This window comes from Ochotona princeps, chromosome 2 (genome assembly GCF_030435755.1).
Source record: "Ochotona princeps isolate mOchPri1 chromosome 2, mOchPri1.hap1, whole genome shotgun sequence".
Classification (NCBI taxonomy): Eukaryota; Metazoa; Chordata; class Mammalia; order Lagomorpha; family Ochotonidae; genus Ochotona; species Ochotona princeps.
Window position 1 is genome coordinate 22,412,995 of NC_080833.1, and position 24,823 is coordinate 22,437,817.

The 24,823-nt window shown below is 38.1% G+C and overlaps 1 protein-coding gene across 20 annotated transcripts in view; it reads right to left on the minus strand.

The window, feature by feature from the left end:
* PUM1 (pumilio RNA binding family member 1) overlaps positions 1-24,823 on the minus strand; it is a 115,240-nt gene that overhangs the window by 45,031 nt on the left and 45,386 nt on the right. For 12 of the 20 annotated variants that reach the window (XM_058678045.1, XM_058677996.1, XM_058678026.1 and 9 more), the window contains 4 exons: positions 22,764-22,872; positions 21,637-21,815; positions 11,580-11,746; positions 9,355-9,625 (listed from right to left, as the gene is read on the minus strand). The exons of 2 other annotated variants lie outside the window; for them this stretch is intronic. In XM_058678045.1, coding sequence (XP_058534028.1) covers positions 9,355-9,625; positions 11,580-11,746; positions 21,637-21,815; positions 22,764-22,872 — 726 coding nt within the window. The remainder of the gene's footprint in view (positions 1-9,354; positions 9,626-11,579; positions 11,747-21,636; positions 21,816-22,763; positions 22,873-24,823) is intronic. 6 more of the 20 variants (XM_058678066.1, XM_058678064.1, XM_058678059.1 and 3 more) reach the window with 2 other exon arrangements.

A 24,823-nucleotide genomic window follows, 5' to 3' on the forward strand; every position in this document is an offset into this window, starting at 1 on the left:
AACGTTTCCCCATTCTTATTTCTCCCCTTTATTGTATTCACTGCAATTTCACCTTCCCAGTTCCCATGGATTAACTGATATCCACGTTGATAAGTCAGAAACCCACAAAAACACAGGCTCATAAAAGCTCTAATGATTATCGATATGTCCACAAGACCTGATCTACGGCACAAGTACAAATTAGACAATGTGCTACAAAATGACTTACCAGTGTCCCTACTGCTGGAATCTCCCTTCACTTCTTTCAAGACCACACATATTCTATTCTATTCACATTTTGGAAAGGATTATGAAAAGTGTTCACTATATGCTCTAGGCCAACTCTTCCTGGGATTTCCTCAACTAGCAGCTTAACCTAAGGAGTAAAGTAAACAATGTCCAACTTGGAGGTGGGGGAGAGAGGTGGGAAGGCTCAGGATGTCTACCCTTTCATGCAGGGAATAAAATAACAGCTGCTTTAACAGGAATTAGGTTGTAAATTCACACTTTGCTCATTTAGTTCACAAGAAAAGGTAAAGAAAGGGTTCAAAGACTTAAAACCCAAATTCTCATCTTAACATTTAAGTCAATCATCTATTCCCTCAATCAACAATTATCTATGAAACAAGTAAGATCTGCTAGGCACTGTGTGAGGATCTAGAGATAAAATAGTCCATTTCCCTAGCCCCAAGGAACTTATACTTTATGAACTATAAACATTACTAGAAATAGAAAGGGAGCCCATTATCCCAGTTTGGATGACCTCCCTGGAGGGGAACTCCAACCTACCTGCTCTGTCTCTAGGATTGTTCACAGCTCAGGTGACACCACAGACTTTGAACTACAGATGTTCTCACTAAGCAACATTAGGGGATATGCTATTATATCACTTCAGCTTACTAATCATATGGATGGACTGACTGGCTTGAAGATCGCAGGAAAATTTTATCCTGCACTTTTCTTACCACTGGGCCTCAAACATTTGATCAGGTTGATGTTACTAAAAAAGGTAATAAAATGTGAATAATCTAAATGTACTGGCTTATTGTATCTTTTAGCTCCTTTACATATTTTCATCACCCTAAAAACCATAGTAAAATTTAGTCTTTACTAATATAGTGCAAACCTCAAAAACAACCATGAAAAGATTCAGGGTTTTTTTTTCCCACCCAAAGGCAAAATAAAGAAAATCTCATAGTGATGCTGGTGGGGAAAAAAAATATTACCCTACAGGCATTTATTATTATGTCTTAAAAGCAAACAGAATGACTGAAATCTATTAACGAACAATCAAATTGACACCTGAACAATCCAGAAATTTGCTTAATAACCAACCCTGTGATTTTCTCAGTTGGTTTTACACTTCTACTTTATCCAGGAAACAAAGTGTCACCACATATTGATTACAAGAGTTAGTCCATCTACCAGGGGCAGTCAGGAAGTAGAAATCAAGTTAAAGAGTAGAAATTTGTTTTAAATTATTTTCTAAGTTTTAAAAACACATCTAGCTCCATTATTGTTTCTTCAAAGCCTGAAATCATCCTGCCCTACAGTCTTTGAAAACATTCAGCATCTTAGGTATTCCTCATACTAATTTTTTCTCTTCATCTTTCTTCACCCTGATACCACTAACAAAATATCTCACTTCAACTTTTTATGAAGGCTATGTAGAATGAAGAGGAGGAATAGTATGCTCAGAAAATATTAAGAATATCTTGCTTATTAATTGAAAAACATTGCTATTCTGTAGTTAATGCATGTATGAGTACCAGAACTGCAAAACACACAGAAATGCACAGTACGCATCAATGCCATAAAATTAATCATTCTATGCAACACTATTTTGTAGGTATCACCACCATTGTCACACTTTCAAAAGCAGACTGTTAACAGCCTTTAACTAAAAGTATAAAATTACACAAATCTTACAAGAGCCCCATTCTGTGTTCCAGAGCTGATTAAAACATTAGTGACTATGATAAACAAAGAAGGAATTATCATCATGCCAGCATTTTGCAATAAACAATTTAACAAATGCAAATTGTGCATCTATAGCAGGAAGATTTGATTATAGAATAGATTACAGCAATTTTCACACATTCTTCATATGTTAATTGTGCAGCATTAACTGCGAATATGGAGTATTCAAAATGAAATTGGGTAATTGGCAAGTGAAGGATTCCAAAGGATCCTGCAAAATTCACACAAATGCCATCTGCTGGGCAAAGTGCTGAGCTCTGTTAACTTTTTCATGATTTTGACACAGCAAGTCAGTACTTGTTAAACGAGAAGTAAGTCACGAGCCTTGGAGGGAATGCTTTCAGTATCAACTACTTCTAGCATAGCAGAATTCCTGAAGAATACTGGGCATAATGGGGGAAATCTACCAATAAGTTGGTTTGATTCTTTTTTGGCCACTTAGTATATGATCTAATACACAATGCAGAGATTAAGTCTACAAAGCAATCTAGCCCAAACCAGCCAAAATAGTAAGTAACATGCAGCTGTCAAAATCAACCTTGAGTGTAAAAATATTAGTGTGGAGTTCTGTGCATCTAGAATTAATATCTAAATAGGGAGATAGGAAGTCTGACAGACTGCACTAATATATCTGACATCCCAAAAATAAAAAATAAAAATGTCACTCTTGACTGTTTAACAGTCTAAGGTAATAATTACATTAAGACAGGATTTATGAGAAAAAACTGCAGCAAGATCACCTTCATTAATAGCTCAGAACCGATCTGTGTCTCCGATGTGGCAAAAAAAGATGAATCTAACTTCTAAAGTTGCTATGGGGGTTAAAATCAACACACATAAAGTACTGAAAAGTTTTTTCATGTGTGACACCTCATCAATGCTGAGTGGGGTTGACTTCCTCCCTTCAAAAACCTAAAAGTAGTTTATTTTGAAGGTGACACAACTCTACACATCAAAGGCATTGTGTTTCTAATACAATGTTAACTAAGCCTCTATTTTTTTTGCCTTTATTTTGGTTTCTGTAAAATAAATAAATAAATAAAGATAAATAAATAAATACTGTGCTATTACCACAGAATTGTCAAAATCCAAAGATAAAGTCCTTGGAAAGTATCATATCACTGGTAGGAATTATGTAGGCTGGCACTGGTTAAAACTGCTGCAAACTGTGACGCTGGAAATCCCCTACCAGGTCATGTCCCAGCAGCTCCTCCTCTAATCCAGCTTCTTCCTGTTGGCATGGGAAAAGCAACATAAAATGGCCCACGTGTCCAGGCCCACATCTCCCTTGTGGGGGACCCAGATGGACGGAACAAATAAATTTTTTAAACAAAGAAGAAAGCAAGGACTGCAAAAATTTCCAGAAAAGGCAATATGCCCATTCTTTGACACATGGAATTTGTAAAGATTGCTACTACTGGAACCTCCTAGATCAGGGAACAATTAGGACCAGATGTTTGAATCTATAATAATCAGATAATGATTACAAGGATCTTTATTAGGTTTACTTATTTGTTTGAATGTCAGAGTTACAGGGGTAGGGGAGTCTTCCACCTGCTGATTCACTCACCAGGTGGCCACTGCATTGACCAAAACCGAGGATAGCTGAACTCAGAAATCAGAAGCTTCCCTAGGGTATCCCATGCAACTGGCAGCCACCCAAACACTTGAGCCATCTTCTATTTCTTTTCCCAGGACACTGGCAGGAGTTGTACAGGGAGTGGAGCAGCTGGGACTCATAAATGGTAACTTTGCCCATTATGGTACAACACTGACATTGATTACAATGATCTTTGGATTAACAGGTGCATAAAAACAAAACTGGCAAATTAATAAATTTGCCTTATTTTTAAGACTAAAATAGCAAAAAAAAAAAATCATCTCAAAATAAATCATCTCCACTATGGTCTTAAAGGGAAATAAATCCCATCTCTTCCACCAAGCACATTTTTAGCTATTGAGGAAAAGCCGCAACTGATCAAATCACTAGTAAAAGTGAATACGTAACACTGGAACAACAAATGTCTTCAAATTAACAACAACAACAAAAAAACTACATTAAATATCTAAATTAAAACTTATACACACATTTGTTCTCAGGGTGAAGCCACTGAATTACTGTCATATTTTCCAAAGAACATATCAATTACCTATCATCTGCTTATGACTGTGCTGGGAAAATATTCTCAAAATATTGCTTTCTCGTTCACACAGTTCATTGCTTTCTCATTAACACAGTTTCAGCACGTCACCAAATTTTGTGGAACATGGGACATTAGGCTGTTTGCTAAACAACTTAATTCTAATGTACTTTATTCTACATACATTACAAATCCAGAAAAAAATCAATACTTCTAAATAAAGTATAATCCTGTATAAGTAAATGACTTAATCCTATCTGGTTTCTGCTATACTGCTACCAAAAAAAATACAGTAATACTTTTTTCCTAAAATACATTTAGGAAATATTAACAGGCAATTATATAGTAGAAATAAAAGCTTAAAATATCAGAAAGCATCATAACATAAAATAATAAAACATATCATACAGGAACTGTCGACAATGATTTCCAAAGTAATGAGGCTAAAGTGAGACAAGCGATAAATTACCAAAGCATCTTTGAGCAGTTTAAGCCAAAGAAATTCCCCAAGTTCAAGTTTCTTAAGCCAGTATCTTTGCACTTGAGTGAACAATATCACATCTTTGGTGATACAAACATCTATATCTAAAATTCATGATGTTCTTCCATTATGACTGTAGGCAGGAAACATGTGGTATACAGGTGACTTAAACAGAATCACATGTATTTGCATGTTACATTTATGACATCTCAAAATTATTGATGTTCATTAGGACAGCTAAACACCTGCTAAATAAAGTATTAAATTTCCATTTTTAAATTTCTTGAAAAGCTTAAGACTTAAAACGAGCCATTTTTAAAGGGGTTGGATTCAGAGTGTTGAAAAGAGACTAAGTTAAGCATCCAAACCCCAATGCAACATCACTACCAAGGAACTAAGTTTACCATTAATGCAAGTAATGAATGTCATGAAACTACTGTATGACACCACACAAAAGCCCTGAATGGAAGGAATTTAGGTGGAATTATTGTGTCCATTTCCAAACTAGAGTTTCTCACAATCACAAATAAAACTACACTACTGTGCAAAGCAAACTGAAAACTAAAGATGCTGATCACCTGGGGCCAGCACTGCGGAAAAGCACGCAGAGCTGCTGCAGGAATGCCAGCCTCCCACACAGGAACTGGCTGAAGAGCCGGGCTGCTCCACTTCTGACCCTGCTCCCTGCTAATGAGCCTGGGAAAGCAACAGAAGAGAAGATAGCCTAAGAGCTTCAGACCCTGCACACAAGGAGGAGAACCTGAAGATGCACTGGGCTTCTAGCTTCAGCCTAACCTAGCACTGGCTATTGTAGCCACTTGGGGAATGAACCAGCAGATGGAAGCTTTCTTTCTTTCTGCAACTCTGCCTTTCAAGTAAATAAATCTTTAAAAGAAAAAAATAAGATCACTTTGGTTGCTCACATCATCAGAATAAACCCAAGGGCCTGGCATGATTGTCTAGTGAATAAATCCTCGCCTTGCATCCACCAGGGTCCCGCTTGCTCCACTTTCCATCCAGCTCCCTGTTTGTGGCTTCAGAAAGCAGCTGAGGATGATCCAAAGCCTTGAGACCCTGCACTGGCATCTGAGACCCAGAAGAAGTTCCTGGCTCTGGATCAGTTCAGCTCTGGCTCTCATAGCCAGCTGGGTAGTGAGCCAGCAGACCGAAGATCTTTCTGTCTGTCTCTCCTTCTTTCTGTAAATCTGCCTTTCCAATAAAAATAAATCTTTTAAAAGCAAAAGCAAAATGTAAAGGAAATTATGTGCAATATTCTCTCAGTCCTCACAGTGATTAGTATCGTCTGAGCCTCACAGAAGGCTTAAGATCTCTGTGACAGACTCAAAATATCATTTCTTTTTGGGGGAGGGGGGGATAAGAATTATTTATTGGGCCCAGCAGCGTGGCCTAGCGGCTAAAGTCCTCACCTTGAAAGCCCCGGGATCCCATATGGGCACCAGTTCTAATCCCAGCAGCTCACTTCCCATCCAGCTCCCTGCTTGTGGCCTGGGAAAGCAGTCGAGGACGGCCCAAAGCGTTGGGACCCTGCACCCGCGTGGGAGACCAGGAAGAGGTTCCAGGCTCCCAGCTTCGGATCAGTGCAGTACTGGCCGTTGCGGCTCACTTGGAGAGTGAATCATCGGACGGAAGATCTTCCTCTCTGTCTCTCCTCTCTGTATATCTGACTTTAGGGGTGCTGGGATTAGATCTGGCGCCCATATGGGATCCTGGAGCATGTAAGGCAAGAACTTTAGATACTAGGCTACTGCGCCAGGCCCTGCACATTTGTTTTGTCTTCCTTCCCCTCATACTTACCACTCCAGTTGCACTATGACCATAATATGGTTATTCCCATCTTCACACCTCAGCTCTTTTACCTCCAACAACTATTACACTTCCCTTAAGGTAATTGTATGCTACCTTAGTCCTCACTGTGACAGTCCCTTCCCCGCCACCTTATCTAACAACAACCATGATAGAACCTTTAGTTGTACATTTCTTCCACTAGAATTTTCCTTCTCTTCCCATATAAACAAATCCTTGAAAGCACAGTATATAAAAAATCATATCATCTGAAGTCTTTTCCTTCCTACAAATTAGAGTCCATTCTCCCATGTCTGGGACTATTAGCACACGGACACAATTAGAGTACATTCTCCCGTCAAGTACTTTTTTGCACTGCTAGGATGATGAAATGAGTCACCATGGTTAACTGAGATCAACACAGTGGGAATGGGGAGGCAATGGGCAGAGCTACTCATTAAATGTATATTTGGCTATAGACAAAACAAAATATATAGGCAGAGGTTACAATCTGTACAGATTAGTGAAACTCCAGGAATTATGCACAGAATTGGGCTTCAAAAGAATAAATTATGTTTTTAATTGACAGGGATTGTAGCTTTCAGTCAGATGGCAATTCCGTTGTTGCCCAAAAGGTTAGCTTCTTATCCAAGCAGCAACCTTCCCAAACAACAATCACATCAATGACAGTGATACTCCGAAGCAACAATGCCCCTGTACCAAAATCTAACAGAATAAGCTAGTATTATTCTAGAGCTAATGAACACATGCATTACAGTCTCTAAATGGCACAGAAGTTTCAAATTTTATTTTTAGGAAGTACATTGAATACAGAAGATATACTGATGTTAAAAAACAGGAATAAAAGCAAAGTTCCCTGAAAACAAACTTGAGCTTAAGTAATACAAAGGACACAGAATTGCAAAATTGAATGCTGTACTCAAGGAGGTTACAATCTAGCGAAGGCTGTTACAATGAGGAATCGTGACACAGAAGAAACATGGTAATTCCTTTTCCCTCAAAGACACACAAAAAACTACAGAGCTCAAAGGAGGGAAACATGATTCTCTTTTTGGGGGGTGTGGGGGAGAAGGCAACTGCACTAGATCTTTTAAAACATGAAATATTTAAATTAGAAATGGAATATAAAGTAAATGGGTTAGAAAGACTAGAGTGACTCAAGCATTGAGAACACATCCCAAATTTCTAACAGGAAAAAAAAACACCTTCTTCCTAAAGGCTTTTCAATATGAACCTCTGACAGGCTGAAGAGTTTAAAGACAGTGGTAAGTCTATAGCTAACAGTTCCCAGGTATGCGTCTAAAGTGTCAGGAACAAGAGGGTATATAATCTACACACAACAGCAGCATGACGGCTCACGGGACAAAAACAACAATCACATCAATGACGGTGATACTCCTAAGCAACAATGCCCCTGTGTTGCCACTAATAAGAAATTTTTGTGAAACCAGTTCCAGCAGATAAATTTTCTACATAAAAATGTTTATAATCAAAAAATGTCTAAATGGGATATATAGTGAGGAAAACTCTTTCATGTAGCCTTGTAATACATTACTTGTGGGCATGCAAAAAAACACATTCATTTCCAATACCAGTAAGCATATGCCCCTCAAAACACACTATTGAAACCATCCCAAAACCAGGGATCAAGAAAGCAGAATAATTCCAACACTGACTATAAAGTAAGGAATAGTGATATGGAATTCAGATTTTTGTATATAAGGACTAAAGACAAGCTCTTCAGAAATAACAAGTTTGGTTAGACAGAGAACAGAAGCACTGAAGCAACAATGAGCCAGTAATGCCACAATTAAAGGAACCACAAAGAAAAAGCAGAGAGTCGGCCCTTAAGGAAAGGTAGATGATCCTTGAGATCTACAGCAATACTCTAAACCTCTTATCCTCTCTAGAAAAAAACTTTATATAGATACGATAGATACGAACATTCACAACATGCTCTAAAGGATTCTTTTGATAAACGTCATACATTTTTGTTATCTAATTGTCAATCAAACTCATTTATTTTCAGCTATTTAGGACAATAACGTGTATTAACACAGTACAGCAAATCTCCAAAGACCACAAACTCCTTTCTCAATTGATGTAGAATTTCCAAATACAGACAGTAATCTCTTCATCCTACAAGTCTGTATTTACACAGCACAGAACTGAGGAGTAAAAGTAAGTCACAGCTCATTAAACGGTTGTCTTAACGGTAACCTATGGTACTTAAACAGGGCAGGAAAACACTAGATTTTTTTTTTTTTTTACTAAATTTTCATTTATAAAAAAGTAAACAGCAGAATCATTAAAACCTGTTCTAACCTGCTTAAAAAAAAAAAAGACAAAATTTCCCTGAAATTTCTCATTTTTCACTATAGAGCTCACAGTTAACAATCTGTGTGTATTTATGCCCAAATACTTGAGCCCCTGCCACCCACGTGGGAAACACGGATGTAGTTCTAGGCTGTTAACGTCAGCCTGGCCCAGCCCCAGTTCTTCCATTCGTTCGATGAAGTGAACCAGATACCAAAGATCTCAATCTCCCACATTCTCTCCCTCTTTCTGTGTCACTCTTTCAAATAAATAAATCTCAAAAATTAAGTATTTTAAATACAAGCAAATCAACAGCATTACAACCACATAAACCTTCAGAAAAATTAATTTAGCATCCAAAAGAATTCTGTTTCAAGGGATATAAACCCTCCCTGACTGTCCAAAACTTGGGCAAAAAGGCAAGGCTAGCAAACTGAGTGTGGCAGTCTCTTGCCAATAATCTTGACGTAAGAACTAGCTTCTTGAGGGAGGAAGATCCAGGCTTTCTAAACCCACACTACTTCTGAGTCAGAAAGCACTAGCTTCTGTTACCTTAATATACGGTAACCCTCCCCCCAACCCCTCATTCCTGCAGGGAGAATAGAGAGGGTGACAGAGAGACACACACAGTACCTGTTGTTGAGAATTGTAGTCAAAAAGTCCCACAGTTGCTGCTGCTGAATCCACAGGTACCTGCGTGCCTGAATAATCAAACTGAAGAGGCTCCATGCCCACATGTTCCATGGGGTCCAAGGGGACACTCTGGGACTCCATGTTGGAGAAATCCTCCACAGGCTTGGCACCATTGGTGCTGGTCAGCTGGGCTAAGCCCTCAGAACCATTCTGGTTTGGACCCAGAAGATCCACTTCATTAGCAGTGTTCTGGCAATTACCAGGGGTACGGCTAAACAGAGAAAGTAAAGGGGCATTAAACCTTATTTTAAGCGGGGAGGGACACTACAGCAACCCAAGACTAAGGACAATGTCTTTGAGAAAACTCATTATCAATAGTAATTGAAACTATTTCTACAAATTAATCCAACTCCCATTAGATTACACGCTTATATTCTTTGGTTCTCTGTTTGCCATCCCACCTAACCCACCCTTAGTATTTGCATTAACTGTGTTGATTTATAATCACTTTACCAAGATAGCCAGATTTGAAAACTACTGAATAAACTGAAAAAAATACTGTTAATGACACCAGTGAAAATGAGATCCCAAAATGAAAGCAATCAAGTACATCCCCAAAAGGCTGCATCTATTCTGACTGTAAAATCAATGACAAAAGTCAGCTTTTAAGGAAATGTTTACATCTGAAAAGCTTAATACTACTGCTCATTACTAAATGAGCTCCATCTTCTAAGAAACAAGCAGACCATTTCAAAATAGCACAAAGCAGATTCATATAGATTCATATTTAGTGCAGGAACCTAAGGAGATTTTGAAAATTAAAATTTATCATTTTAATGTATCAATTATCATTATCATTTATCAACTTGTCATTAAAGTCAAGACATTTGAAGAGCAAAAAAAAAAAAGTACTATTCATCATTATCCAAACTATAAATAAATACCATTCTGGGTTACCCAAGATGTATATATGGATGGTATCATCCCTTTACAGAAAAGGACTGAAGGATTATTTGGTCAAAAAAAAAAAAATCACTGCTATAATAAAACAGACTAACAAAAAGAAGTATACCTTGTACCTACATTCAATATTCCAGATCCCTAAAAGAAATTTGTGGCTATTACATTTTATCTCTCTCCCTCAATCAATCTCTCTCTCTCTCTCTCTCTCTCTCTCTCTCTCACACACACACACACACACACACACACACACACCAGATACCATGAACACCACCTAAATCATTACTTGGTTCCAGTCAGATACCGCAAACCACTGGTATAGGCTGCTGGAGGTTCAAGGTAGAACAGCCCCGTGAACTCACCTGGAAGACTTCAGGCAAGTGTTTACTACTCTGTGACTCAAATGTTATTCAAAGATAATAAATCTTTAAATATTTAAGACACAAAAAATAAAGTGAAAATACTAAAACAACTGGCATTTGTTTTACAATTACAATATAAAAGATCATTTTGATTGCAGATGGGAATATATCCACATATTAGCCACGGTCACTAAAACTATTCACAATTAATTTTTGTGTATCACTGATCAAAAATTTTATAAATTTTTAAAAATTATATATCACAAAAAAGGTGCTAACATACATAATGAATACTTGCAAACTGGGGAAGATGTGTGTGTGTATGTGTGTGTATAATGCTATGTATTAAATTCTAAGGTAAAAGCTGAAAACCATGATGATCAGTTATGAAAAGCAGCTTGGAACCAATATAATTACAAAACAAGTCCTATAAGGGGCATTTCTGGTTGTTCAAAATGGGGAAAATGATGCCTGATCTCTCTACGTCAAAATGAGCTTATGAGACTCAAAAAAAATAACGTGCCAAGTTCTCACCTGCTTTCCTAACATACTAGAGGCAGGACATGCCTTCATTAGTAACCATGGTGTTATCTAATGCAAGCACAGTGATTAGGTAAAATGCGAAAAGAACCGAGGCATCTATCCCATTTGATTATGACATCTAAATATCATTGACATGATCTTTATAAAATCATTCTGCAATTTCTAGAGCTCTACAAACACAAAAGCTATAGTTTTGACAAAAAAAATCAAGCATCAACAACACTTGGAAAATTCTACCTTATCAATCAATTTACAATGTTTATTGCATGGTCTATAGCAATGGGGAGGGGGTAGGGATGTCAAAATTAAACAAAAACCAATAGCCCACATTAAAAAATCAGAAGTGTAAAACATACAAACCTAAAATCTTTGACGTCTGCATCAATCCCATTCTGCACTGGTAAACCATTGGTCTTGTCCATCACATCACCCTCCTCCTTCAAATCTCCTAGCTTATCTCCATCAAACGTACCCTTGTTCTTCTTTTCACCTTTGTCGTTTTCATCACTGTCTGCATCCCTTGGGCCCTGTTTAAAAAATAGCTTCAGCTTCACTAACCATCATCACTAAGAAGAGTGGGGCAACCACGGTGGACACCAGACTACACTAGATGCTACTGGAACAGGAAAGTGTCCGTGCCCTCGGACATTACAATCTAATTAACAAACAACACAAAAGCAGGAACACCGCAGAAAAGTCTTGCCAAATGGGGAAGGACACACATACATTTATGTTACAGAGTTTTAAACAGAATTAACATACCCAATGAAATCCCCCACCCCCAATTTTTTCCCTTTCTACCCAAAGCCCTACTACAACACTACACCTCTTGGTCCCGTTTCTCCACTCTAAAATCTAACATTGTATAATAACATACCTCCTCATAGTACCCAAGTACTGCGGTAACAGCTTAGAGGGAAACCGTGACATAACGTCACACACCATTGCCCTATATATCTCTTCCCTTACTTAGAACTTACTTGAACTTGGGATGCAGCCTACCATCACTTCTACCACCTTCCCAGTCTCACCCTACATAACTCGAGGTTAATCCAACAAAAATTAAATGGTAACCCTTCACTTTCATTTTTTAATGTTTCAAAAGAAGTTAAATAAATCTTTCACTAAAAGTAGTCTAAGAAGTGTTTCTTTGTGATGTTCTACCAACAGCCTGTTTCAAGGAAGGTTATTCTTGATAAAGTAGCAGCATATCAAACTGAAGCATTTTGTGAAGACAGAATTTATCTGTGAAGCATTTCAAAACTAAAAAGCCTGAAACACTAAGCCAAAAAGAATTGATCTGGTGCCAGAAATTATTATGTTCCGCTTTCTAACGAAATTAAGTCAGTTTCTTCTTAATTCAACATCCTGAAAAGCCCTAGAAATATGCACCAAATTTACCTTCATTTCCAAAGGAAAAGATTTTGCATAACGACATGACAGGGCATAAAAGTACACTGGAGAATATTATTCTGAAGGGCATAATGTAAACTTTCTTGTGCAGAATGAGAGGCAGGCGCCCTTGCTTTTCTCACCTATGCACTTATACTAAGGAAGAAAAACATGCACGGCCAAATTAAAGCTCCTCGTAGAGGGCAAGCTCATATCACAGAAAATGACAGCTAGTGCATAGGCTTCCCTGTCAGGACAACTAAGCTGTGGGGACAGGGGAGAAGAAATGAATGGTCTAAGAAGAACAGCTCTTTCTTTAGTCACAATCAGGCTGACTGTGGGCAGGCCTGTAGCTGCAAACCCAAAAGATGCTCTCACTAACCCAGAAAGGCTAAGTGTGGGACCATGACAATCTGGCTACCAGTTTAGACCTCATTTTAAGTTCAGAGCCATTCTTCAAATACATCAGAGAAAAAGATTTTTTGAGGTAACATGAAAAAAGGAACAAATACAACAAGTAACAAGGAAAGGATATAATACTGGCAACCAATGAAATGTGCCTTTTCAGGGGCTAATCCTTAAAGTATGAAGCTATCACTAATTGGAAAAGGTTGAATGATGGCTGATTAAGCATCACACTGACATCACAGGCTTGAGAATATAACAAGGGTCTAAAGCCAAAAGATTTTTCAAGATACCCAAAGTCAACAGCCTCCTCCAAGTAGCAAAGGTAACATTGACAGGGGCCATGTGTTCATTTCTGTATTTGCACTGAACACAGAAGATCGATAAAAATGATGAAAAAATAAGAAGGATCAAAATATCCTGGAAAACTGATCTGATAAAAGATGCTCCTGCTGTCTTTCTATCATCAAACAAGAGTCCAGAAGCTGGTAACATGGTCTAAATAACAACCAGTTCTACCTCAATCAGTAAACATTAACGTCAATAACAAAAGTGCATGACAAGGACTATCTCTGCCACACTTCAGAAATCTTCCACAATTCTGCAATACACATCATGGGCACCAATTTCTCATGAAGTGTTGAACAGATCTTCAAGCAAAGATGGGATAAACAAATAATACAATTAATAAGAAGCTTCAACAAACAAGCAAGAAAACTGGTGGCAGGAAGTAGTAACTTGCTACATTAATGCCCTGTGTTCTCCTCAGCGACCCTTTACAAGTGTATGATATGTATCTGCTCAAATCATCCACAGGCTTTCTGGTCTGGCCTTAAGACATCCTCACTTAAACCACAAAGGATTTGAGTTTTTTGCCTAACGCAATTAGACAGTTGTCTAGTGGAACTGTTTAATAACTACCAAATATGGATACTCTACTCTAAAAATGCCATTATTGCCTCAGTCCCAGGATAGGCTCCTTCTGGGACCCAGGAACACTTCTACTTCATCATGGATGGTTATAATATGGGCAATGAAAAATTTTACAAACAAGAAAAGCTCAGATCTAAAAATGAATACTAATGAAAATAGCTGATAGAAAGTTTAACTTCTGAATTATACAAACAGCACTAAGCAGAAGGGCATCTAATGAAGTCTGTTACTAAAAGCGATCATGAGGGCGTGGTGTGATAGCCTTGTGGTTAAAGTCCTCGCATTGCGTAACACTGGGATGCCATAAGGGCACCGGTTCATATCTTGGCTGCTCCAGTTCTCTGCTTGTGGCCTGAAAGGGCAGCTGAGGATGGCCCAAAGCCTTGGGACCCTGCACCCACGTAAGACGAAAATTCCACGTAAGAAAATTCTTGTTCCTGGCTACAGATTGGCTCTACTCTGGCCATTGGGACCACTTGGAGAGTGAATCAGCAGACAGAGTTCTATCACGTTCTGCCTGGAAATCTACCTTTCCAACTAAAAAAAAAGTAAGATTTAAAAAAAAAAGATAACATGAGCAAGGGGAGAAGCTACAGTCATGTGATGCACTGGTTTACTGTATCACTAGGGAATATGTGCATCTCAAGTTTACGGTTGGAGTCTGAGCTCCTGTTCTATTTCCAGCTTCCTGTTAACACACACCCTTAACAGTGAGTCCCTGCCACTCCCACAGAAGTCTCATATTGAGCTCCAGGCTTCAGTCTGGCCCAACTCTTGCTACCAAAAGTATCTGAAAATTAACAAGTATATGGGAGGCATCTCTCTTTCTCTCTCAAAAAAATAAATAAATAATATTATACATACACACACACACATATAAAACTCCTATATTTCTAGATATAACTGCCATACAAATAAAATACTGACATTAGTTTTTGACCTAGCAGTTAAGCTTCATAGCTTACAAACAGCCAATTCCAGGTCCTAGAAGATCCTAGATCTACACACAGATAAAGGAATATTCTCCAATGCCAAATATCAAAAACCCAGGAAAGGAGCACAAACATAAGAACAAATGGTTGAGATCAGAGTACATGTATCAGAGCTCATTTTCCTCTGAGATTCATGTCAAACAAATAATTCTGAGTGAAGTCAGAATAATTAGAGTATAACTACTCCTCTGAGTGTAGTGTCTTACATGGAAGAAGTAACATTTCCTAATAAGGAGTAGTTTGTGTGTCTGATACTGAATGATTAAATCAGACAGATTATTATACAGACTAAAATATTAGTTTCTCCTGAACACCTATTTTTTAAAAAAATGTCAAAAATTTCAATTGTCAAATGCTGTTCATATGTGGCAAGTTATAATTCACAAAAATTTTCAAATAGCAAAATAGATAACTGAAAATGCTAACCATATGAAACATTCTTTTGAACTTAACATATTAAGTAGATTCTTTTATTGAGAATCTACATCACAAACAGGCAAGTACAACAAAGAGTAATATAATTAAGATTTGGTTTAATACAAATTTTTGGAATATTTCTCTCAGTTGACTTGAAATCACATTTTCTCATAAATAAATTATTGCAGCACCAGCATGGTAGCCTAGAGGCTAAAGGCTTCTCATTGCACGTGTTTAGATCCCATGACAGTTGGATAGTGTCCTGGCTGCGCCATTTCCCATCCAGCTCCCTGCTTGTGGCCTGGGAAAGCAGTGGAGGACGGCCCCAAGCCTTGGGACCCTGAACATAGATGGGAGACATGGAAGAAGCTCTGGTTCCTGGCTTCAGATCAGCTCAGCTCGGCTGTTGAGACTTCTTGGTCACTTGGGGAGTGAACAACAGATGGAAGATCCTTGTCTCTATAAATCTGCCTTCCCAATAAAATAAATAATCTTTCTAAATTAATTAATTGAGACAACAGTAAGAACTATTCCAAATATTAAACAATTCCATTAATAAAAAATTATGGTAATTCATGAAATTATAATTTTTTAAAATTCAAAAACTGCTTGCTAGTACTTTATCCAATTTTCATGTTTTTCCCCATTGTTTCTGTGCACAAAAAAAACTCTTCCATTAAGACACAAAATGTGTAGCATGTTATGTTTCTGACCTAGAAAGAAACTGTTCTACTGGATTCATCAGACTTTGTCATACTGACTTTCTGAGGTTTCTACACAAAATCATGCGAATACCAATCACTGATTTCCTCAAATCTGATGGAATACCAATTACAGGATATACCATGTTTTATGTGCCAGTAAGAAGGCAACACTGGCCAACCAAAGTACAACATGATTATATCATTTGAAATACTAATCCCAATTTCAAAATGTGCAATATATAGCTTAGAATAAGACATATATACAAAACACTGAGTAATTAATTCAACTATTCAGATGCGCAGAAAGGTTATTAATCAAGAGAAAGGAGAAAACAAATCTTCAAGGTGGAGAAGGTTACTTCTGTTTATTACAGAGATGAAGATCCCAAAAAGGACTTTCTAAATGTCTAAACGCTTCATACTGAAAAAGAGCAAGTAGACCTCTTACTTGAGGGCAGCCCAACTCTAAAAGGCCTCCACCCTGTACAGCCTTCATCAGCCTTCTGATGATTTAATCTTTCAATTGTATCTCGTATCAGTACTTCTCAAACCTCAATGCTCATCGCTGCACAAGTCATGGAGGTAAGGGGAGGAATCACATTAGTTCTGCAGGGTTTTAATCCAGTAACTTCTTTGGCATCTGAGGTAGTTAATGCTACTGACAGAACCACTGACTTTTACAATGCTTACAAAGCATTCATACCACACAGCTACTAAACTTAAATTTGTTGGGTTTAATTATTTCCATTTTATAAATAAAACAAAGCCAGGTTGAAATTCTACTCCAGGATTACGATCTGTATTATATTATCCAAAGTTTTTAAACAAAACCCAACTAAGTAGTATTATATAATGAGGCACAGAAAAGGAAGGAATCAAGTTTGGTGACCCAAATTAATTGCTCCAAAGTGCATGCAGCCACCAGGAAGGAAAGCAGCACTTGTCTACAGAACAAATGAAGACTTTGCCAAGACACTTTTTCTAAAACTCTTCTGTGTGGTAATCTTCCCCCAAAGTTTAGGATGGTCTTCTTAGGACTGCCCTTAGCATAAAGCCAGCAGGGCAGAGACGATCCAGACCGGCCTCACTCCAACCTATCAGCAGGAAAACTGGTATTCCAGAAGATCAGCAGCACATTCCATAGCTGGACAGTTTTCACTTACAAAGCTCAAAAAAACAGTAATGACACCTCATTTCCTAAAACTTTAAAACATTTGAAGGGTAGCAAAGGAGAACATGTTTTATGCAAGGAATAAATAAAACAAAGATGGAGCAGATGTTTTGGCATAGCAAGTTAAGCTACTACTTGGGACACCCACAACCCATAACATTGCCTAGAATCATCTCCTGCCTCTGTTTCCAATCCAACTTCCAAATAATGTACCTAGTAATTATCACATAATGATCCAAATACGTGGGTTCCTGCCACCCACTTGAGAGATCCAGATGGAGTTTCTCTTTTCAACTACAACCCTCTCAGTGCCAGGGTCAGTACCAGGGTCAGTGCCATGGCATTGCAGGCTAAGCCTCCACGCTTCCACCTGCAGCATGAAATTCCATATGGTCACTTGTTTGTGCCCCAGCTGCTCCACTTCCATCCCAGTCCCCTTCTTATGGCCTGGATGGCCCAAATGCTGAAGTACTGGACATAGCTTCCAGCTTTTGATCAGCTCAACACCAGCTGCTGGGGCCATTTGGGGCAATGAACCAGCAGATGGATGATCTCTGTCTCTCCTCCTTTCTGTAAGCCTGCCTATCAAATAAAAAAAATTTTTTTAAATAAACCTGCAAAAATACATAGAGGGATAGATGATATGGCACAAAAAGTTAACGTTACACCCTGCATCATCGTGCCTAGTTTAAATTCCAACTATATTCAATTGCAACCCAGCTTCCCTCTAATGTGTTCTGGGATAATGGTCCATGAACTTGAATTCCAGCCACGAGAGAGAACTGGGTGGAGATTCTGGTTTCAACCTGATCCATCCCTGTCTGTTGGCATGAGGGGGTGAATCTGTGGACACTACCATATTGTGAATGTGAGCTTGTCTGTCTGCCTTTCAAATAAACAAATCTTAGCAAAAATCAGAATACTGGGAGCCAGTTCAGGCCTGGCACAATGGCTCATCTGGCTAATACTCACTTTGCAGATGCCAGAATCTAATATAGTTGCTGGGTGGTATCCTAGTTACTCCACTTCTGATCCAGCTTCCTGCTTGTGGCCTGGGAGAATGCTCCAAGGACTTGAGACCTTACACCCATGTGGAAGAGCCAAAAGAAACTCCAGATCCTTGCTTTGGACTACCCAGCACTGATTGTTGCAGCCATTTAGGCCGTGAACCAGCGGATGGAAGGTCTCTTTATGGCTCCTGGTTTTGGATCAGCTCAGCTCTGGCCACTGGACCACCTATGGAGTGAACCAACATATGGAAGATCTTTCTGTCTCTCCTGAGATCTTTGTCTCTCTACTTCTTTCTGTATATCTACCTTTTCAATAAAATAAATCTTTTCCAAAAGAAAGTTAAAATAAATATAAGAATCAAAATAAAAACATGATAGCTATTCTTAGTTCTTCTCTTATTCTGAAAATGGCTATCCCAAAGGCTAAGATTCACATGAACTATCAAAAATGTACAGTGCACATCAGCTGATTTGGGAAAGGTCTCTCAGCACTTCCTTTGAGGTCTACAATCACTTTGCCAGCAGAGATGACATACCTTAGCAGAAGTGATACTGGTATATCCACCCAGTAAAATACTTGAGAACTCTCATCTACAACCTAACGTACACTCTTTAAAACAACTGTCTATAAGCAGAACCTGTTATCTGAACTAAACACACTGAATAATGAGCCTAGACCTAAAAAGTAAAAGCTCATGTATGTATATTATAAGCAGCATGTGTTTCAAGTTCCCTGGACTACAAGTTTGGTCATGTCACCATAACCAACAAGCAGAGCTGAGCCAGGTTAGGTATCACACCAGCAGTGTATAAAACTGCCAATACCCAGTTCCCTACTCCTTCGTACTCCAAGCCCCCAGCAGCCTGTCAATGTCAACCTGGTGGACTAATGTCATTGCTCAGTTCTCATCATACTACAGGTACAACTCAAGTCAAAATAGGAGTCAATCTTTCATTATTCACAACTGTTCTAAGAAGCTAGAAGAAAGTTCTAGAAAACTTTGATTTCTTTGCATATATTTCAGTTCAGTAAATAATCCGTTTGTTAGCGAGCTCAATTTTCTGACCCTCTCTATTTTAATATCTTTTCTTGCTCTGGTCATAACATTATAAGAGAGTTTAAAAAAAATCACCTCTTTCTCAAAGATAGAGAAAATCTTCGCAAATTAAAATAAAAAATACTGAATTAAAAACATACAGCTTGTTATAAAAGTAACTGATTAAATGGCTATTTAGTAAGAGAAAGTCAGGGCAAGCATTTGACTAAGGGGTTAAAACATCACTTGAGATGCTGGCATTCCTCATGAGCCCTGCAGTTTGTGCCCAAACTACCGCTGTGATTCCAGTTTCCTGCTGGTCCACACCCTCAGAGACTCACGTACAAGGAACCTTTCCACCTATGTGCAAGACAGAGGCCCTGAGTCAGCATGTGGATTTTTTTTTCCTCGTTTCTCTACCTCTCAACAAATATTAGGTAAAAAAGAATGGTAACTCAGTACCATCATCATGTTTTTTCTAATTCCATTGATTTTTCTACCTTCTAGAAACCTGATAGCAATCCAGGTATATGCATCCTGCCTAATGCCCAAGACTAGCAACTGATGTCACGCAAAGCAAGAAGTCCACACAGGCTCTAGCTCATCATTCTAGCACCTGATTATCACAAAATATAAACACCTGCTTTAGTAAATAACTGAAAGTTACAGGCAGTATTTACAAGTTCCTCTAATGCTAGGTCAGAAAGAAGCAAATTGAGGATAGTGTGAACAGCAGAGAGGTAACCTCATTCTTCCCATGGGACAATAGGCAAAAGGTAATTTGCCCTGGCTCTATTCTTCACATAAAGAATGGTGGATCTTATTCTTCCCAAGCAGTTCCTGTTGGAAAAGGTTCAAATTAAAAAAAGGCATTTTCCATCTGCTCCACTAAACGCAACAGGCTCAAAAAATCCAGAAGAAATAAGGTCAGCTTTAGAATAGCTAGTTCTCAAAAACTGTACTTGATACTTCAAAAAGCTGCAGCAAAAACCAAATACTATAACTCTAAGTTGTAAGTGGACTAGATGAAACAGCCCCAAGTCTATGATACCTACTAACAGACATGTATAAAAATCTTTTTTTAATAAGGATTTATTTATTTAATTGGAAAGGCAGATGTACAGAGGAGAGACAGAGAAGAAGATCTTCCGTCCGATGATTCACTCCACAAGTGGCGGCAACGGCCAGTGCTGCACCAATCTGAAGCCAGGAGCCAGGAGCCGGAAACTTCTTTCCGGGTCTCCCACGCGGGTGCAGGGTCCCAAGGCACTGGGCCATCCTCGATTGCTTTCAAAGGCCACAAGCAGGCAGCGGGGTGGGAAGTGGGGCTGCCAGGACTAGAACTGGCATCCATAAGGGATCCTGGCACGTTCAAGGCGAGGACCTTAACCATTACACTATCGTGCCAGGCCCCAGACATGCATAAAAATCTTAAGCCACAAAAACTTTAGGACAGTTAAAGAGGCAAAACTATTGATATTAATTTTGGAGAAGAATATTTAACTGATTGTTCACATATGTTTATGAGTCCAAAATGATCTCAGCAAACTGACTTAGGAGGAAAAGTCATCTCAGCTGTGACATGGAATATAAAAACCACAGAATACCAAAATTAGAAAACTCACATGAAAATCTATCAGAAGACTTCTTCTACAAAGTTGATAACACAAAGAAACAATTTCAAGAAAGTCCATCTAAAATGCTTGTGGAAGATGAGGTAAAACTAAAGAAAGGCAGAGGCTGTAGACAAAGAGGATTCTGTGACTATAATTTAGGATCAAAGAAGTCAGTGGTGATGAACCAGAACAACAAAATACATTTAGATGAAGAATTAACAAGACTGTAACTTCCTGACAGGCCAGGGTATGAGAAAGCAAGCTTCAAGGAGGAACAAAGATGATTCTCTGATTTAATTCTAGCCAGCAAAACAAGAACCACTTCACATAGTGTGTCCATTTTTAGGTTCCTGGGGTACTGACAAATCACTGCTCTCAAATCTAAAATTCCCTACTGACATTCAGCTTCAAACTTTTTTTTATAAAGGTTCCTCTCCCTTTTTAAAACGTTTTTCTTTTTTCATTTTAAATTAAAATAGGTATCTTCTGGTAGAACTGTGAACTGACATCGAAAATTTAGTTCTTACTTCATATTACCATCACTGTGTCCCACCCAAAACATGATTTGAAACTTTAGCTCATATACTCTACAGAGCTTGCTGAACTCCAGCAGAAATGTTTTTTTGAAATATCCTGCGATTAGTGCTATTGGCTTCTAAGAAAACCAAACAGGTATGTTTTGCTTTGGGGGGGGGAGGGGAAGAGAGAGAGATAGGAACAAGTTCCTCAAACCAACTTACAAATCCTCCTTTTCTTAGACAGGAATCGCCCGGGGATGAGCTCAACACATACTCCACCATGCTAACGCCTAGTCCCCCACTCTCCGACCGTGGGGACAGTACAGAATTGACCTCACTGTTCACATGGAAACTCTGACCAGGTCTTCTCTGCACCATGATTGGCTGGGAAACTGAATGATCTACAAAAAAGATACACAAGCATGATACAGTGCAGCCAGAGGCCAAACAAATCATGAGTGATGTCTCTCATGGGTAAACGAATGACTTGGAACCAGAAAATCTGCCATGGTCAGTTAAGTCAAAACCTGCCATTGCATCTTTCACTAAATTTGATATTGAACATAACTTAAGGAAATGGAACACACTTGTCATTTATCCAGCATAGTAGAGGAACACAGCAGTTCACATGTCTGATTTATCTAGGTAAGGGGATAAATTAATATTAAATTCTTTTTAGATAACAATTACTTTTTAGTACGGCTTACTGGTATGATAATATCACTAAATTATTTTACAGCCCTTTTTAAGAACAACATTGACTTGATTTTTCTAACGATTCACTGTTGTGAGTTTCACTGTTACATTGTGCTATACCACAGTAATCAGTCTTGGGTCGTTGTCTACTTCCCATCACCTGTAACTTCCATCTGCTGTCAGGTATGTCTGCTTCTCTAGCTTCATTGCATCCCTCTTGGGGGACAATCCATCAGAAGAATGTCTTCAGTGACATCATTTGGCTCAAAGATAGATCATCCCACACATGGTACACAGGGACAAGGGGACAAAAAGAAACATGAACTTCAAATAGCAGGCATGGATTGAATTTTCTAATCCAGAGTGTGCTGACAGCACTACAAATCAAAAATGTACAGCTAAAATCATGGTCCGTTCAACTTGTCCAATCCTTTGTGGTTAGCACTTTGAAAAATATTGAAGATTTGCTTTGGTGTGAATTATGTTTTAATAAATTACATCATATAAGCTCCTTAATGGCAGTTTATACTACAAAACAGGACATTGCTTGACATGCTCATGTCACTGAAGTGAAATTCATGATGTGCCAATTGTTGAGGAAAGGAGCTCTAAGACAGGCATAAATCACAGTACAGATGCTAGGTCTAGATTACCTGATGTTCCCCAGGCACTGTCTCGCCATTGATCACCCAGGAATATTCCTTTTGGTCCATCTTTGCTGGATTCATCTGTTTCCCAAAACTTTTTACCTGGCAAGAGCTGCTGCAAATTAAAAATAATAGATGCTTTTAAAGAATTCGTAAAGGATGAAAGTTCAGCAGTCAATACTTTCTTTTAGACAAGGGTACTGAAGATGTTTGCATTTGCCCTGAAGATCTTTAATCACAGTACTCTGAGTACACAGCTGTGGTCTGAACACTAGCATCCATCTGGTAAAAGTCAGACTAGCCTAAGGCTAAAGGGGAACACTGATCAAATCATACAATACAGACTCAGCTTGAATATCTAGAAATATTCATTTGTCACATGCCAAGATTCTTCAAGGGGAGTGAAAGGAATTGTACTTGTCCTAATAAATAACTACTTGCTAATTAGGACTCATGTTGAAAAATTAAGTACTTATAACATTAACATAATTTTATAAAAAGAAAGTTTTAAAAAAACATAATAAAAAAATAATTGTCTATATGTATACTAATAGACTAAATGACTTGCATGAGCTCATCTATAAAACCCAGCTAGAAATTACTAGCAAATTTCATTTCATTTATACACAGAGACTCTGCTAAACAAATAATTTTTTCTTAACTACAGCATTAATCTACTCCCAAAATTACGAAAAGACAGAAAAGGTATTCTCCTTTTTCTAGAAGGAAAATAAAATCTAATACACATTAATTTTGAAAAAACTGGGCCTACCATTAAATCTCCTATATTATTCCATACTTCTTGGAAATTCAGGCATCATCAGCCTTAACCTAATGATAACCCTGAACTAGTATGAATCAAAAACAAAACAAAACAAAACAAAAAAAACCTTCGAAATTCAAAACAAAACAGCAGCTTTACACAAGATCAAATCATTGGTGAGTAGAACCAAGTAAAATGCTCAAATTTCATCACTTATGGTTCTGCTAAGCAGCTCTACCATCTAAAAGGTCTTTCATTTATTATGTTACTTCTCAAAAAACTATTACTGCTCAGACAAGGAACTTGAAAATTCCCGATAGTATTAAGCACTGCTTTTCAGCATAAAAAGGCAGGCTGAAGTTTTGAATTTTGTGAAAGGATTAAACTAGAAATGAAAAAGCATGTGTTCTCACCTTTTTTTCCTGATTTTCCAAACAAAATCAGAGTATCTCTGAATAACTTTAATATTTCCTAAGAAACCTTAGAAATCGATATGATGAACATGAGATTGACAAACATCTGATCAATGTAGCTCTCCATACAATTTTGTCTTCAAGATCTAATTTGCTATTTTCTAATTGGAAAAAGTCATGACACAAAGATGCAGCTCACTGCACTGGCAACTAAATTTCCTTAAAGATGAGCAGGTATACCAGAGTAAATTCCCAGTGTGTCCCTCCCATTTGCAACCTTGAGGACACTGAAAATGGGAAGAAAAAGAGAGGGATAAAAACCAAGAGGAAGGAAGGGAAAGATGGTAACATGAGAAAGAGATCCCAGATCAGAGCTGGGCAGAAGCACCAGACCACAATGACCGACAGCAAACACTATGGGACTGTCCTGTGTCTCATTCTCATGTTACTGTTGAAGGAAATTGTTTTTCAGGTTGAAAGGATTAAAAATATTGGTAATGAGTACCTAGCACAGTGCCTACAACAAAGTACATGTTTAATAAATGTAGCAGTAGCATCACACCTAGGCACAACAGCTGGTGAAATTACACAAGGCATGCTGAAAATCCATGTGATTTGTAAGTGGCAATTCAAGAATTCTATAACTTCTGTCTCAAAATTTACCTCTTCAAAATTTACACAAATAAGGTTTCTTTCCCTTTTGGTTGGCCCTTTTCCAAGCATAATTCTAATTTTTCTCCTATATTTTGTAAGTAACCCATATTAACTTCCTGTTTGTGTACCAGCTGTAACAATGAAACACCAGGATACCTCATTTGTTGGTATATGCTCTGCATAATAGGAAGAGACTAATGTGATTACTGAAAACTCAGGGGACAGCTTCTGAAACT